Source organism: Parasteatoda tepidariorum, chromosome 2 (genome assembly GCF_982258835.1).
Source record: "Parasteatoda tepidariorum strain Cologne lab strain chromosome 2, Ptep-v5.0, whole genome shotgun sequence".
NCBI classification, from domain to species: Eukaryota; Metazoa; Arthropoda; class Arachnida; order Araneae; family Theridiidae; genus Parasteatoda; species Parasteatoda tepidariorum.
Genome location: NC_141756.1, coordinates 37,832,961 through 37,848,599, shown reverse-complemented (window position 1 = coordinate 37,848,599; position 15,639 = coordinate 37,832,961). Strand labels below are relative to the sequence as shown.

The window sequence follows — 15,639 nt, the reverse complement described above, 5'->3', positions numbered from 1 at the left end:
TTACGTGTAATTTTTCAAAACAGCAAGCATTTTTAACCTTTTAAGGACTCAAATACTATGACCCAATATTTTAAATTAATATTTTCTCGAATGTTATCTTTTTAAAAATGTTAAACATTGGATTAATATATTTTTTTAATTGTTCCATTTAATATTTCAGTAGAAAAATTTTACTAAAGAAATAAATATTTTTTTCCCTGTGTGATAAAGAAATCATAAAAAAATTTTACAGGAGAAAAAAAGAAATTACGAGGAAAATAAATGAAACATTACGCATAGGAAAAAAAATAATAAACTATTACAAATAATGACTTTCTTATTGGATAAAATTAAAATTCTTACAAATGAGCAGTTCATATGAATTATATTATAATTTATTTATTAAAGATTTTGTTTTTGAAATAATTCTTTCGTTTCCTTTTTCTTGGCACAACCAGACCAGATACAAATTATCGAAATTATACTTATGCTAGTTAAACAATTATTTAAAAATAAATAAATATAAACTATAAAAATATAACTTCAAATATTATCAAAATTACTTATCTAAACAATATTCCACTCGTTTTAAGATAGATACTAAATACTAGGATGTATTACGGGAAATAAAATATAGGCATTAGTAATGTAACTATTTTTTCACTCTTTATAACTCATTTATAGCCTGATTTTCTTTTTTTTGATGCCGTTGCTCAAAAAAAGCTCATATTAAAAAGGTGGTTATTTGTTTTACTTAAATGAATATTTTTTTATGTTAGCTACTACTTGATATTTGAGAAGAATAAAAATCATTTGTTCGCTGTGAAAACAGTCCTGTTCCAGGTAAGAAGAATTCACGTAAAATTCTTGTAATTTTCATGACGTATAAGTCACGCTAGATCAAAATGAGATGAATACTGTAGAGTGTATCACGGGAGGAAAAAAAATCGATATTAGTAATCAGAGCAATATTCCACTCATTTTAAAATGATTACTAGAGTGTATCAAGGAAAAAAAAAGTCGATATTAGTAATAAAAGCAATATTCCATTCGTTTTAAGATGAATACTAGTGTGTGTCACGGGGAAAAAAAATCGATATTAGTAATCTAAACATTATTCCATTCGTTTTGAAATAAATACTAGTAAGTATAGAAAATAGAAGAGAAAATTTAAATTTGTAATTAAAACAATGATCCACTAGTTTTAAAATGAATAATAGAAAAATAGAAAATAGAAAAATAGAAATAGTAAAATAATATCAAGGAAATAGAAAAGAAAATCGAAATTAGTAAGCTAAATATTTTACTCGTTTTAAAATTGATACTAGAAGGAAAAAAGTCACACACACACCAACATTTAACCTCGCGCCCGTGCTCCTAAAAGGGAATTTATCGGTCAATGGTTAAGGCTGGAAGACAAGACAGATAGAAAAAAGAGAAAAAATATATCAAATAGAAACAAAAAAGAGAAGAAAATTAAAAAAAAAAAAAAATTTTAAAAAAAATTACAAAAATTGAAAAAAAAGAAAAAGAAACGATTATTCTATTAGTTAGGGCATTTGATTAAAAAGTATCCAGAGCTAATTGGTCAAGTTTAGTAGTGGTTGGTGTTCAACATTGCATAATTTTCTCATTTTTTCATGAAAATTATTTCAGGATTTCCTCGTATTCTTCTAGAAAATTAATAGGGTTGGTTACCTTTTATTTCAACTTTGGATTCTTATAGAAAGAAAAAAAAAGTCATAAGTTGTGTATAATAAATTCATAATCAAATCAGACTTGAGTGAATAAAATATTGTGTAGCATACACGTACATTTTAATTACTAAAGTTAAAAATTTATTAATAGGCCTAAGATAAAATAAAACTTCAAAGTTAATGAAAATAAAATAAAATGACTACTCGCTTTGAGGCTGGAATTGGGAAATGGTCCTTCGTAATTGTAAAGTCTCCTCCATTCTTCGTTGATCCTATTGAATCTCTTAAAATTAGGGGTGACTGCGAGATAACTAGTGATATTCAAGACTCGAAATTCTGCTTCATGTGATATCCAGAAATCTTCCAGTGTCTACAAAAAGAAGCAGAAAATTAGTCTTATAGAAACTGTAATTTATACCAAATTACAGTTCCGTAAAAATAAGTTCGCAAAACGTCACTAATTATTAATATTACTCCATGTATCCTAAATTATTTCTAATCAGTATACATTGTATTAATCTTGAATGAAAAAATAAACAATTAATAATTAATAACAAGCTAGAGATCACAGAATAGAAGGAGCCTTAGTTTTACTCATTTGTTATACATGTACAGAGATTGGTTTCGAGTGTTTAAGTAATGCATTTAAAAACGGTAAACTTCACTGAAGAGGAGGCTGCCAATTTTTGAGATATTATTTAAAATTATGTTCTTCAACTCCAAATAACCTTAAAAGGACGCTATATCGTGTTAGAAACTTTTCATTGGAAATTATCGTTAATCACCGTAAGTACAGTACAGAATCCGTTATCCGGAAATCAGAAAACCGGAAAACTAAAAAACCGGAATAAAATTCGATAAATTTTCGCGCCATTTTTAAAAAAAAAAAACGTTTTCTTCCTCATAAGATTTTAGTATTTTTCTTTCTTTTTTTAAAGATGTTTACCTTACCATCATTTTGGAAATAATCATTAGTGTATTACTTCATCGTTTTTTCTTCTTTTTAAGATTATTTCCAAATATTTTTTTTTTTTTTATAGTTTGGTTTAACAATAAAAAAACGGCTTTTTGAACCGATTCAGAAAACCGGAAAAATCAGTTATCCGGAATAGCGATGGTCCCGATCGTTCCGGATAATCGGTTCCCTGCTGTAATTTGAAGTTGAAGCATAGAATGAGTTATCTCAGGCGAACCTAGAGTAAGTCACGAAGTTTCAAATACTGAAAAGATATTTTAACAATATTGAAAGGAAAACAATTTATGACAGAATAACTTTATGCAATGTGGAAGTTCTCTCTCAATAAATTGTTTGCATTTTGTTATTAGCAGTACATGTGTCAGTCTGTATCAAAGTCTACGTGGTGAAAAGTGATACAGATCCTGACGTATGACTATGCAACGCATGCTCGCATGGTCCAATCGGCTTGTAGGCGATGGATCGATAGTGATTGGTTGGAGTTGAAGCGATCCATTTAATAGATATTTGATTCTGCCAATAAATATCTGATGCTGTCTAATCCGTGTCATGCTCTTTCGAGCCGTGGTGGTTCAAGGGTTAGAGCGTTTGCCTTTCAATGGGATGAACCGGGTTCGAATCCCGGCGATGGTTGGTCGATATGAATTCCGTACCCGGTTCGCACCGTCCACAGTGCACACGTAAAAATATCCTCAGTGGTAGGCGGATTATGGATTAGAGTCCCCTTGCCGTCAGGCTAACACTGTTAGGTTTTCATAGTTTTTCCCTCCATGTAACGCAAATGCGGGTTAGGTTTAACAAAAAGTCCGCCACAAAGGCAAATTTCTCCCAATATTTGATTCGAGTGTCTTCTTGTCTTCTGGATTGGATTCAAAATTACAAGGCTACGGGGTTGAATATTAACTCAATAAATTGGGTAACTCAATAAATTAACCAAAAAAATTGGGTCGGCTGTTCAATGACTGTTCTAAAATACAATAAATATCAGATTCTGACAGATCCGTGTAAATGATATCATTTCTAATCTTTAACAGTGAATAAAATCTTTCATTTAGAAATGCTTGTGCCTTACAAACAAGGACACTGTTAAGCGGAGCTTGTGAGGAGGAAAAAGCATTTCTTATAATACACGAAGTAAATAATTCAAAAATTACTGTATCTGCAAATGCTTTTTTCTGTATGTATGTGTATATATATATATATATATATATATATATATATATATATATATATATATATATATATATATATATATATATATATATATATATATATATATATATACTAGCTGTACCCTGCGTGCGTTGCAACGCTTTCAGTTTGAATTTAAATTTTGTATTTAAGTGTGTAAATGAGATTTGTGATTATGATTTGAATAGAGAAGTTTATTTAATGGTGAAAAAACCAGTGATAGTCTCAACAGTTAATTCTCCAGGATATCGTTAGTGCATTTTCAAACAGACATGTATGGAGATGCACACCGACCATGAAACATATTTTGGATGATGATCTGAAATAATTCTGGATCAATGGCTGGCAATCTTGTGGGTGCCCCTTGACGAAATTGGTAACTTATGTTTATCACCATTCCTGTTTGCGCGGAACACCGCGGTAACAGGAATGGCTGCCAAAACATAATGATATTTTAATAATAAATTGGAAAATTTCAGCAAGACATCGGCCAAAACTTTATAAAATTGCAATGAACCCAATGTAAGCAAAATTAATAAACCCAATAAAATGCATTTTGAATCGAAATAATAATTAATGGAGTAAGCACAGAAAGAAAAGGAAAAAAAAACATCTGACTTATTCATTAAGCTTGAATTTCCTCAGTTTTAGGTGCACAGAATTCTCTAATAGCAGTTAGATACTGTCTAAATTTATCATGAATAGAATCTGTGTTCCTCCATCGCCACATAAATTCGGCGAAATACGAATTGAAAATGGCGTCTGTGGTATCGGAATGGCGGTGACATTTTTTTCTAAAGTCTTTTTTTTATGACTGCACACATACCTTCGATCCTATTGATCAGAAGCAAAAGTAACCTAACCAGCCGGTATCCAACATAGAACTAACGGACTTCTGAAATTACATATACCGTTGAACATTTAAAAATAACGCTGAAATTTAAACGAATCAGAATCACGATTGGGATTCAACATCGGCCAGCTTGGAGATCAACCGTTATCACAACTTGGTGAGAATCAAGGGGCACCCTCAAATATAGTCTACTCCTATTTTTTAAATGAAATAATTAAAATGAATGTGAATTCGCAAACTTTGTAATAATAAACAATCTAATAGTTTTCAAATGACAACTGTCAGCAATGAAAAATTACATACTGAATTGAGCTAAAATTGCATACTAAATATAAATAATTATTAAAAGCGTGCAAGATGAATAAAATTTGCTTTTGCCTTGATTTTTATTAAACAGTTTTCGCGATCGCAACGAACTATAGGGGGCGTTGTTGTATGAGACGCATACCTGCGATTTCCATATGAACCGTCATTCAGTTACTCTGGAGACGTCGTTAATGTAGCACGTAGCATTGCAACGTTCCTTCTTTAATGTGGCTTATTAAATTTAAAAAAGAAAAATGCTTGATATTCTTTCTTGTACAACCGAAAACAAAATGGTATCTCTTTTTATTAGAGAAGGAATATCCAAAACACATCGGAAAAATATTTGCACATTAACAGAAAAAAATATGTATATTCTTATAAGAGTTAAAACCTAATGCCCGAGAAATAGTATTACTAAATTTAATGATATAACATGAAAGGCCCATTTAAACTTTACATTCTATAGTTTTAAGTATCATATTACTTCAAAAATTAAAATGAACAAAAAAGTATACATAAGCCTCATAATTTGATGAAATTTAATTTTGTAAACAAAGTTTTTTGACAACAATTTTTATCAAAAAATTTCAAGTTTCAATAAAAATCATTATTTAGAAACTAAGAAACGTAAAATAAAGAATGCTGACGAAACAAAAACAATTCTTTTTTGTCGCCATTTTTAGTGCTACGAAAATTCGTCTTTGGATTTGCCAAAAACAAAACAAGATGCAATTTTATTTTTTCAGGAGGGAAATATTTTACCGAAAAAACGAAAATGTACCAATTCCCACAACATGAAACTTTATCTTGGTAAACGTACGTTTTGGTAATGTTATTTCATTTGGAATCTTATTTATCAGAGTTCATATGGCGATAGGATTGTTTTGAATCTATGCTAAACTCTATATCGGCTCATTTTCCACCGAAATCCGATTGACTATTTTTATTTTAAATAAAGTGTTTTATTTTATGAATTGTCGCAAAAATTTCAAGTGTAGATTGGCGGCAATTAAAAACCGCCAAATCTGTAGCGGCGGTGGCGTTAATACGCAAGTTCCGTATTTTTTTTCCATACTTTTCTGAATCATATTACTTCAAACATTGGAATATACAAGAAGTATACATAAACACATAATGTTATACCATTTAATTTTTCAAAAAAAGTATTTTTTGAACAATTTTTATCAAAAAATTATTAACTAAAAAACGGAAAATAAAGAATTCTTAGGATAAAAAAAACGATTTTAAGAATTCTTTACATTGAAATAAAAACTTTCATATTGTTTCTTTTTATATTATTCTTATAGTTCTTAATCAGACGTATAAAACCATTCTGTAGAGAACCATCATCAAATGAAAAAAAAATATTTACAAGCAAATTTTTTATTGTAAAAATCATTGCACTTACCTGATTTATAATTCCCGGAGAATTCCAAAATGATAAGTTCCTTGTTTGAAAACTTTATTCTCAAATAATAGATACATAGTTTACCCTTCATTACTTTTAGATAACATACTACACAGCAAAATTTTATAATTGATATGAATTTGAATATGTAGCTAACAACAGAATAGCTGAATTCTAGTTGAACTTATTCTTTCAAAACTAAAAAATACTTACCAAGAAAACGATTTAAATTAATTAAGAATCAGCACAAATGGCACTATTTCAAGTAACTTGGATAATTTTTTATTGTTGTTTTCCGAATTATATGGATACAGAAATATATACTCTTCTATAACGAAGAAGAATATGCTATAACTATTACAATTCTGTATGTTCTGAATTCATATTTATTCACTGGAATGACGAAAGCAATGTTGATTTCACTTTAATTCGTAATGAATTGAAGACAGAAGAAATTCATTTTACCTTAATACACACATCTGTAACAGTATCCGAAATCGGAAGTCATCAGTTGCAAGTTTGTTGATAATAGAAATTAAAAATTATTTGGAATTTTTCTTCAAATGTTTGGCGTGTTCTGTTCCTGAAAGATTTACTAATATTCTGGAGATTTTTTTCAAGTTCTTCGGCCATTTCCTTAGGGAAATTTTGTTTCTTATTTGCTGCTAAAAAATGGCGTCTGATTCTGTCAATGACTTTGATGGAACTAAATGAAAACGTGATAAATTAATGTCTGATATTTACAGGCTCCCGCTAGACGGCGTACTCGAGCGTTGCGATCACGAATACTAAATCCGTGATACGACCAATAATTACGAAACTTATTCTCGTTGATTTTACGTGCTTGTGCTCACCTGAAATAAAGAACCGAATTATGATTAAATATTAAAGTATATGTAATTTACTTTTCTAAAAGAATAGAGCTATAAGATAGAAAATATCACTGTTGTTATCTTCAAGATATTTGAAAACTGATTCGTGTACAGCAAAATTTAAAACAATGGCTAACTTTTAACCAATCAGAAAATTCCATTTCGATTTTCGCTGATACCGCTGGAACGGTTTGTGGCAGAATGTTCTATTGTGAATCTAAACCATTCTCGAATCCTTCTGAAGGTACACAGAAAATTTCATTTAAATCAGTCCAGCCGTTAGGAGGAGTTCAGTGACATACACACGAACAGACGAAATATATATATAAAGATATATATATATATATATATATATATATACGCATACGTAGAGAAAGCTTTTTTTATTATACAGAAAGCAAATAGTTCAAAAATTATTGTATTTGCGAATGCTTTAGCTGAGCAGGTGGTGCTAGTCGAATTATCGAACTTGTTACATTGTATAGTGTGTGTGCATGTTTTCAGCTGAATGCTTCGTTGATCTCCATATGCGGTTCTTTCCTGTATATTGCTAATTGTAGTGAAAAGGGAGCATCTGAAAAGAGATATCGGAAGTAAACCTCTCGCTTTAGCTGTTGTTGTGGAAATGAAAGGCTCATTGCGAGATAAACGTTTCGAATCGCTACGCATCTGCTTATTCACGTATGCAGATTATTCATGATTTATTATGAATTAACTTAATTTAAAAGTGAAACAGCTGGACACTGGGACAACTTTATAATTATGAATATGACAACCGTTAATTTCCTAGAAGGGGGAGATGGTTCTGAAATGCTGATAATTCAGGTGATGCAGAAATTTTCAACATGCATGGCCTGAACACCGATGTTTTTTACCGATATTGATGTTTTTTGATGTTTGATATCTAGCACACCACTGCATACGATTCTCGATTTGATCTGTTTGCTAACAGATATAATATTTTCCTAAAGCCTTTATGTGTATATAAACGTAACTACACGTGATTTATAAAATCCAATTCAGTAATATTCACCTCTAAAAATAATAAACACTAAACAACAAAAACTAGTAAACAAAAACACTATTTTAAGTCGATTATACTTTGCCCCCTAGCAGTATCGTGCCAATTCCAATGCAAAATCGAATATATATATATATATATATATATATAAAATTTCTCCATGGCATAAAGGTGTCACCAGCAAAGAAATCAAAAATCGATTTTTTGGCAAATAAAAAACGTATTTTTGTGTAAGCTTGTAGAAGTTTTACAATTAATTGAAGATTTAAATTTTTAATTTTCTTCGCCAGAATTCACTCATAATTATAAAAACTAAAATTATGACCGCTTGCTCGATCTAGCTTTAGTTTTATTTTATACTACAAAGTTTGAATGTTATTTTTTTTACTCATCTTTGTGATGAAGATCTTCTTAAACAATTTGCAGTTTTATAAAAACAAGTTTTCAGAGCCTCCATTTATTCTGATATTCAATTTTTGATTTTTCATAAATTTTTAAAAAAAAAAAAATTATAAGTTTTTTCAAAGTTCATTCACTCCGATAGAGTTTTCTAAATTCTACGTCATTGATTTCTAAGAAATAGGAAAATGTGAGTGTTTAAAAAAATTTGATAGATAAAGAATCTTACCGGTTGGACAAGAAGGAAATGAAATTTGTCTTTCCGCACTCCATGGTCATGCACAAATCTCAGAAGAATGTCAGTTGCCAGTGCTGGGTCCATGTCAAGTATGACAGGTATGATGTTTTGTTTGGATGAAGTATCTAACTTTGTAAGGTATTGCACAACGTCTATATCAGATGAAGCTTTTAAGAATCCAAACAAATGTAGCTTTAATACTGAGTATGCGACGCGAAACATGATCTGAAGTTTTTCTGGACCTACAAATATATTGTAACAAGTAATATAATTTTTTTTTAAAAAGTCAATTCCTACTGAGATAAAAAAAGAAAATTTTTATTTTAGTTACTTTTAATTAAATAATTACATTTTTTTCTCCCACATAAAACTAAATATAATTAATTAAATTTAATTAATTAAATTTAATTAATGAATTAATATTTGAGAAAACTGTATTAACATCAAGCGTCCTTCACTACAAGAATAAGAAAATGTATTTGATCTTGAATGGATGAATAAAAAGTATTCTATTAACGATTGTAACTTTGAACAAAATATATAAATTTATATATCTTGTTCAAAATCGTCGTCATAAAGGTAAACAAAAACGACTTCTGAAATTGAAACAATTAATACTTAGAAAAAGCTAATTAATAAGAAATGAAAACGCTCAAATCAGAAAAACATTAGTTTAAAAAAAAATAAAAAAATCATTTGAAAGTAAAACTTCTCACAATCATCGTCGTAAATGTAAACAGCATTCTAAAATGAAAACGACTTCAAAAGTTAAAACGATTGATACTAAGAAAAATCTAACTAATGATAAGAAATGATGCCTCTCAAATCAGAAGAACATTGGTTTTAAAAAAGAATAACCAAAATTTGAATGTATAACCAGCTATAATAGCCGAAATCGTCGTATTAAATGTACATAACATTCTAAAATGAAAACGACTTCGAAAGTTAAAACGATTGATAGGAAGAAAAATCTAACTAATGATAAGAAATGATTCCAAACAAATCAGATAAATATTGGTTTACAAATAAAAAAAAATTAAATGTGAATGTATAACCATCAATAATCGCCAAAATCATCGTCATAAATGTAAACAATATTCCAGATGGAAAACGACTTCTGAAATTAAAACAATTGATACTTAGAAAAATCTAACTAATAAGAAATGATACCGCTCAAATCAGAAGAACATTGGTTTGCAAAAAAAAGAAAAAAAAAAATCTTTTGAAAGTAAAACTTCTTACAATAATCGTTGTAAATGTAAATAACATTCTAAAATGAAAACGACTTTAGAAGTTAAAACGATTGATACTAAGAAAAATCTAACAAATGATAAGAAATGATAGTGCTCAAATTAGAAGAACATTGGTTTTCAAAAAAAAGAAAATCTTTTGAAAGTAAAACTTCTCACAATATTCGTTGTAAATGTAAGCATTCTAAAATGAAAACGACTTCAAAAGTTAAAGCGATTGATACTAAGAAAAATCTAACTAATGATAAGAAATGATACCTCTCAACTCAGAAGAACATTGGTTTGCAAAAAAAAAAAAAAAAAAAAAAAAAAAAAAAAAATCTTTTGAAAGTAAAACTTCTTACAATCATCGTCGTAAATGTGAACAACATTCTAAAATGAAAACGACTTCAAAAGTTAAAACGAATGATACTAAAAAATATCTAAGAAATGATAAGAAAAGATACCGCTCAAATCAATAGAGCATTGGTTTTTTTAAAACAATAAGTAAATAAAATTAAGTAAAATGTGAATGTATAACATGTAATAATTACCAAAATCATCGTCGTATATGTAAACAATGTTTTGCCATCCAAAGTATCGAATCAAATCCAGGGTTGCTCGTGTAGTGCTCGGACGAATACCAAATCCATATTTGGCCATGAGATCAGGAGATCTCGGGTCTTCAGGTGCTTCAGGTAAATCAGGACTTATGAATGGAAATTTGTACTCATTGGAATAGGATGCAAGAATTGGAAATGTTGCGGATGATGTATTAGCAACAATCACTTGTACGCCTTGTGTAAGTAGTTTGCACACTGTGAATGATACATTTATAAATCATACAGTTTTTGCATTTTTTTCTTTTCTTTCTTTCTACAAAAACTGTAAATGATTTTTATAGTCAGCTGATTGAAAGAAAAATACAGACGCTAATTTATTAAGAGAGAAGGATTAGTTTCAATGACATCTAAGCGATGGACTCAAGGCCAATTATGAATTCTGTTTGAAAGTTTTTCTCATTTTTTTCAACAATAAAAGCAGTTTTGTTTTTTTGCAAATTTATAATTGATTCATTTGAATATTAATTGAACTATATTCATTTTAAATATCTTTAATACGATAAACTATTTGTTTATTAAAAAGATTAATGATATTTTTGATGTAGATAATAATAATTTCTAGCAATAATAAATAAAAGGGTAATACGGGAACACAATTTTTTTCAATTTAAAATTTAGTTTTAAATTAAAGTTAGAAATATAATAGTAATCGCCAATATTAAAACTTTTTTTTTAGGTACGATTGATTTTTGTCCCTTCGGACGCTTTAAATCTTACTACTAAATCCTTTTTTCTTTTTAAAATTTGAATTTTCTAAACTGATTAATCTTAAGTAATTTAGATTATATGGAACTGTTTGCAATAGGTGGCAATTTTTATTGAAGTTTTCTGTACCATAAGTTGATTCTTTACTTTTTTTTTTTACTTTTATGTATATATGTTTCAAAAAGTTTTTTGAGTGCTCTTCACACTATAGTATTGATATATTTTGCCTTGGCTATATTGATACAGTATTAGAGAGCACTCCTTTTTGCACATATAATCGTGTGAGCCGATTAAGGGTAACGATTAAGCCCAATTTTGCGGTAACGACTACTAATGTTCAACTCTGAAGCCTTGTAATTTTGAACCAATCCAGAAGACAAGGAAACTTCTGGATCAGTACCCCCAGTGGTATTGATTTGTTATGGGAACATGGAGGACTTAACAGCTAGACAGATTTAACGTGCATCAGTCGCAATTTAGTACACGGGTATCGAACCCAAGAGCTCTTGGACATGAGCCTAGTGCCTTACCAACCAAGTTAACCCAACCTAGGGTGACATGTTTGGAACATACTGTTCTAATATATTTTTTCCCGATAAATACTTCGGCATTTTTTGAAATTAATACTATAGACCCAAGTCTGTCACTGGTGGAAAAAAAAAACTGTTAGTACCCATTCATATGTTCTTACCAGCCCGATGGTAGTACCAGGCATCTTCCTCCGGTACAACTTCGGTGATTGTTTGGAATGCGACATAACCAGATTGAAGCTCCTTGTGCAAGACTTTACGAAACAATTCTTCAGTCGTTTCTTCTCCTCTGTTCTGAATAACACCTGGAAAAAAGTTTTCAATAAATTTTGAGGGAATATTTCGTTTTTTAATAAGTATCTTTATCAATTAAATACAAATTGTAATAAAAAAAAATCTTATTCACAGGCATGTCAACGGAAAGCTGATCATAGGTAGAAACCTATGATTAGTGGGGCCATCTGCCGATAACTTAAGAAAATACAAAAAAGAATGAAGGGCATTGTTTACATAAATGTGAGGTACAGTATAGGTTAGCGTAGGGTCAAGTAGAAAGGCCAACACTAGGGGGCTATTTTCTTCCGAGAACTATGCATTTGAACTTTAAAATTTAAAGTGCAAATGCGTATCTTTCCGAGAACTATGCTTCGCACTTTAAAATTTAAAGTGCGAAGAAAAGTGAATTTAAGTAAACCTAGTTGATGATGAAGTTTTAAAAGCTGAAGAAATGATTTCATAACATCAAAATGCAAACAATTGATTGTAGGATAACTTTTCCACTTCGTATACCTAAGTTATCCTCTCATAATTTGTTTGCATTTTGATGTTTTGAAATTTTTATTTCATCGTTTGAAAATGAGAGGAAAACTAAATATAATGCACACTGCATCTTTCATATATTTCATGGAAAGCGGAATGAAATAAATAAATAAAGTAAAAAACATTATTTTTTGACTGTCGTTATTGTCGATATAAAAGCCCATCTAACAAGCTTAAAAATATCACTCTAATAACTTAAAAGAATATCCAAAGAATTTTTCAGAATTGTAAATGATGAACAAATTTTTCTTTCAGATAATTTCAATAATTTTTCCTTATAAGTAAAATGAATACAATTTATTTTAGACTAAAATTTTTTACTAATTCTATAATAGTGCTGCCATTTACTGTTTTACTTCCTTATTTAACAGTTCTGTACATCGTTATAAATGCTCATAAAAGAAAAAGTCTCATGAAGAACATTTTATGCACATAAATAATTTTCCTATTTTAAATGAAGGGATAATCTTCGAGTTTTTGTAAAAAGCGATAAAAATGATACTATTTCACAAAAATTTTAAAAATAAACAAATTAAAATTTCTAGCAATTTTAAATGAGAATCTTTAATGGTATTTGCAGTGTCGCCATCTATTGTTTACATTAGCTAAAAGGAATAAATAATATTATAAAGTGTACGTCTCTAAAAATCATTCGGGTGATATTTAAGCACAAATCTTATAGTTTTTCATTAAAAAAAATAAATGATGACTGCTATAGTGCTTTCAGTGTTTAACTTTTCTCCAAAATTCATTTAAAAACATTTAAATTCAGCCATCACTTTATTATAAGTGAAAGATTTTATAAACTTTGATATGTTTTGTTTTATAAAGAGCCTTTCAATTAATGTAAAAAAAAAAAAAAAAAATCAGATACCTTATTTACGTTAAGAAAGAAAATTAGCTGAAAGAATATTGCTTGTATTTGCTAAAAGAATCAATTATAAAACCATATATATATCTATATAAAATATTGTATATTTTTAAAATAAGAAAATATAATTTTTTATTTTTATAATTTTAATAATATAACTAATTACTGATTTAAAGAATTGAAAGCACAAAATAATTTTTCTCAGACTACTTATAAAAACATCAGAAAGTAAAGGTGGCCGTTGAGCAATGCTGACAGTATTGTGGTGACTTTACCTTCATGGGTTCCGCTATTGTGGAAGTGTTTTGTTTTTAAAAAAGATTTGACTTCGTTAAAATAAGAAATATAAATAATAATTAAAAAATCATTAATTTTTTTTGGTACTTGACTTCAGTAATCCTCAGCTCATTACTTGAGTGAGTCTTAACTTTTATTTTTCCTCATTATTTATAGGTTGGCTGAGAAGAGAAAAACTTATTCAAAGCAACTTATACAATTACAACCATTACACTTGCATTTACTTTATAAATTTTACAAGTATTTATAAAAAAAAAAGAAAAAAAAAAAAAAAAAGAACAATTTTAGCCACCGTGTCAAAATTAAAGTTTTTTTCTTCATTTTCTTTCAAAATATGCTAGAAGAAATGTACCAGAAAAGAAAGTGAAATAGTGTAGAATTAATGACATAATTTACATATAAAAATGTGCGGAGAAAAACATAAGTAATTAGTTTGATTGGTCAAAAACAATCTAGTTGGATAAGGAAAACATAAAAATTCATATCATAATGAAATTTTTTATAGTTGATTTTTTTGATTTAATTTTTCTTAATTATTGATTAAAAAAACGTACTATACTATACGCAAACGTATTTTTTTTGCAGATTTATTAAGCTAGTACGATTCTCAGAAAATTTAAAAAGTGATGATTTAATATAGAAGTTACGAATTTTGTTTAATTATCTTCCACTTATAAATTAGAAATTCTCAACTTCAGATTTCTTGTCAAGGTATATTTATTTGAAAATATTAAGTACAGCCGTGAATAAAAATTTATAAAAATTTATTTCATTTTCTTAATTTTGCTACCCCTTTTTAAATTTTATTTTAATTGTATCAACCTTAGAGTTAAATTTGTGTATTTTGAAATGGTTTCCTCAAATATAAATGGTGGACAACAGGAAGTTATTTTTCTCTCATCCATTACAGCTTGGTTTCTAAAAAAATAAAATTATTTTCAAAATTTAAAAAAAGAAAAAAAATTAATTTAGTTTACAATACACGTTGGATTCGATGATATTCACTCCAATGGGAATGTCCTCTTCCCTCTAAATAGAAATCGAAACAAAATTTTAAATAGTAAATAATATTTACTTTTTTTTTAATTCAAAAAAGTAAATCAGATAAAAACATCTTCAATCAGTTTCTTATTGTTTACTATTTACTGTTATAAGAATCGATTTTATTTAATTGTGATAATGCCTTTAAAAAAAGAAAACAACTTAGAACTGTAGAACTTTAGAACTCCCTTCCTCATATTAAAAACAACCGAAATGGACGTAAATTTAAAAATAATAGGTTTTAATAATAAGGTTAGAAAAAAAAAAACACATGGTTTTTAAATTAATAAAGACACTGCTTTCGGTATACTCATTGCACAAAGCAACTGTTAATTCATTATTATTGTGTATTTTCTAAAAAAAAAAAAAAGATTTAAAAATTGTATTCTATTGAATAAATAAATAACATACAAAATAATGAAACTAACAATTAAATAAATAACTTAGATAACTAAAAAACATAAAAAGTAGTTAACTGACTTTTAAACAATAAAAAAAAGAGATTTTCTTAAAAATTTTTTTTTCTATTTGAAGCCTAATAAATAAGATAAGAAACTAAGCTATAAGCATTAAATGTGAAAAAT

General features: G+C 28.3%; 1 protein-coding gene across 3 annotated transcripts in view; it reads right to left on the bottom strand.

Moving 5' to 3' along the window:
- The window catches only part of LOC107436945 (glutamate receptor 1), a 49,366-nt gene that overhangs the window by 31,344 nt on the left and 2,383 nt on the right, over positions 1 to 15,639 (bottom strand). For all 3 annotated transcript variants that reach the window (XM_087157222.1, XM_087157220.1, XM_087157221.1), the window contains exons 2-5: positions 12,189 to 12,332; positions 10,724 to 10,987; positions 8,932 to 9,182; positions 1,885 to 2,046 (exon numbers count right to left, since the gene is read on the bottom strand). In XM_087157222.1, the coding sequence (XP_087013348.1) occupies positions 1,885 to 2,046; positions 8,932 to 9,182; positions 10,724 to 10,987; positions 12,189 to 12,332 (821 nt within the window). The remainder of the gene's footprint in view (positions 1 to 1,884; positions 2,047 to 8,931; positions 9,183 to 10,723; positions 10,988 to 12,188; positions 12,333 to 15,639) is intronic.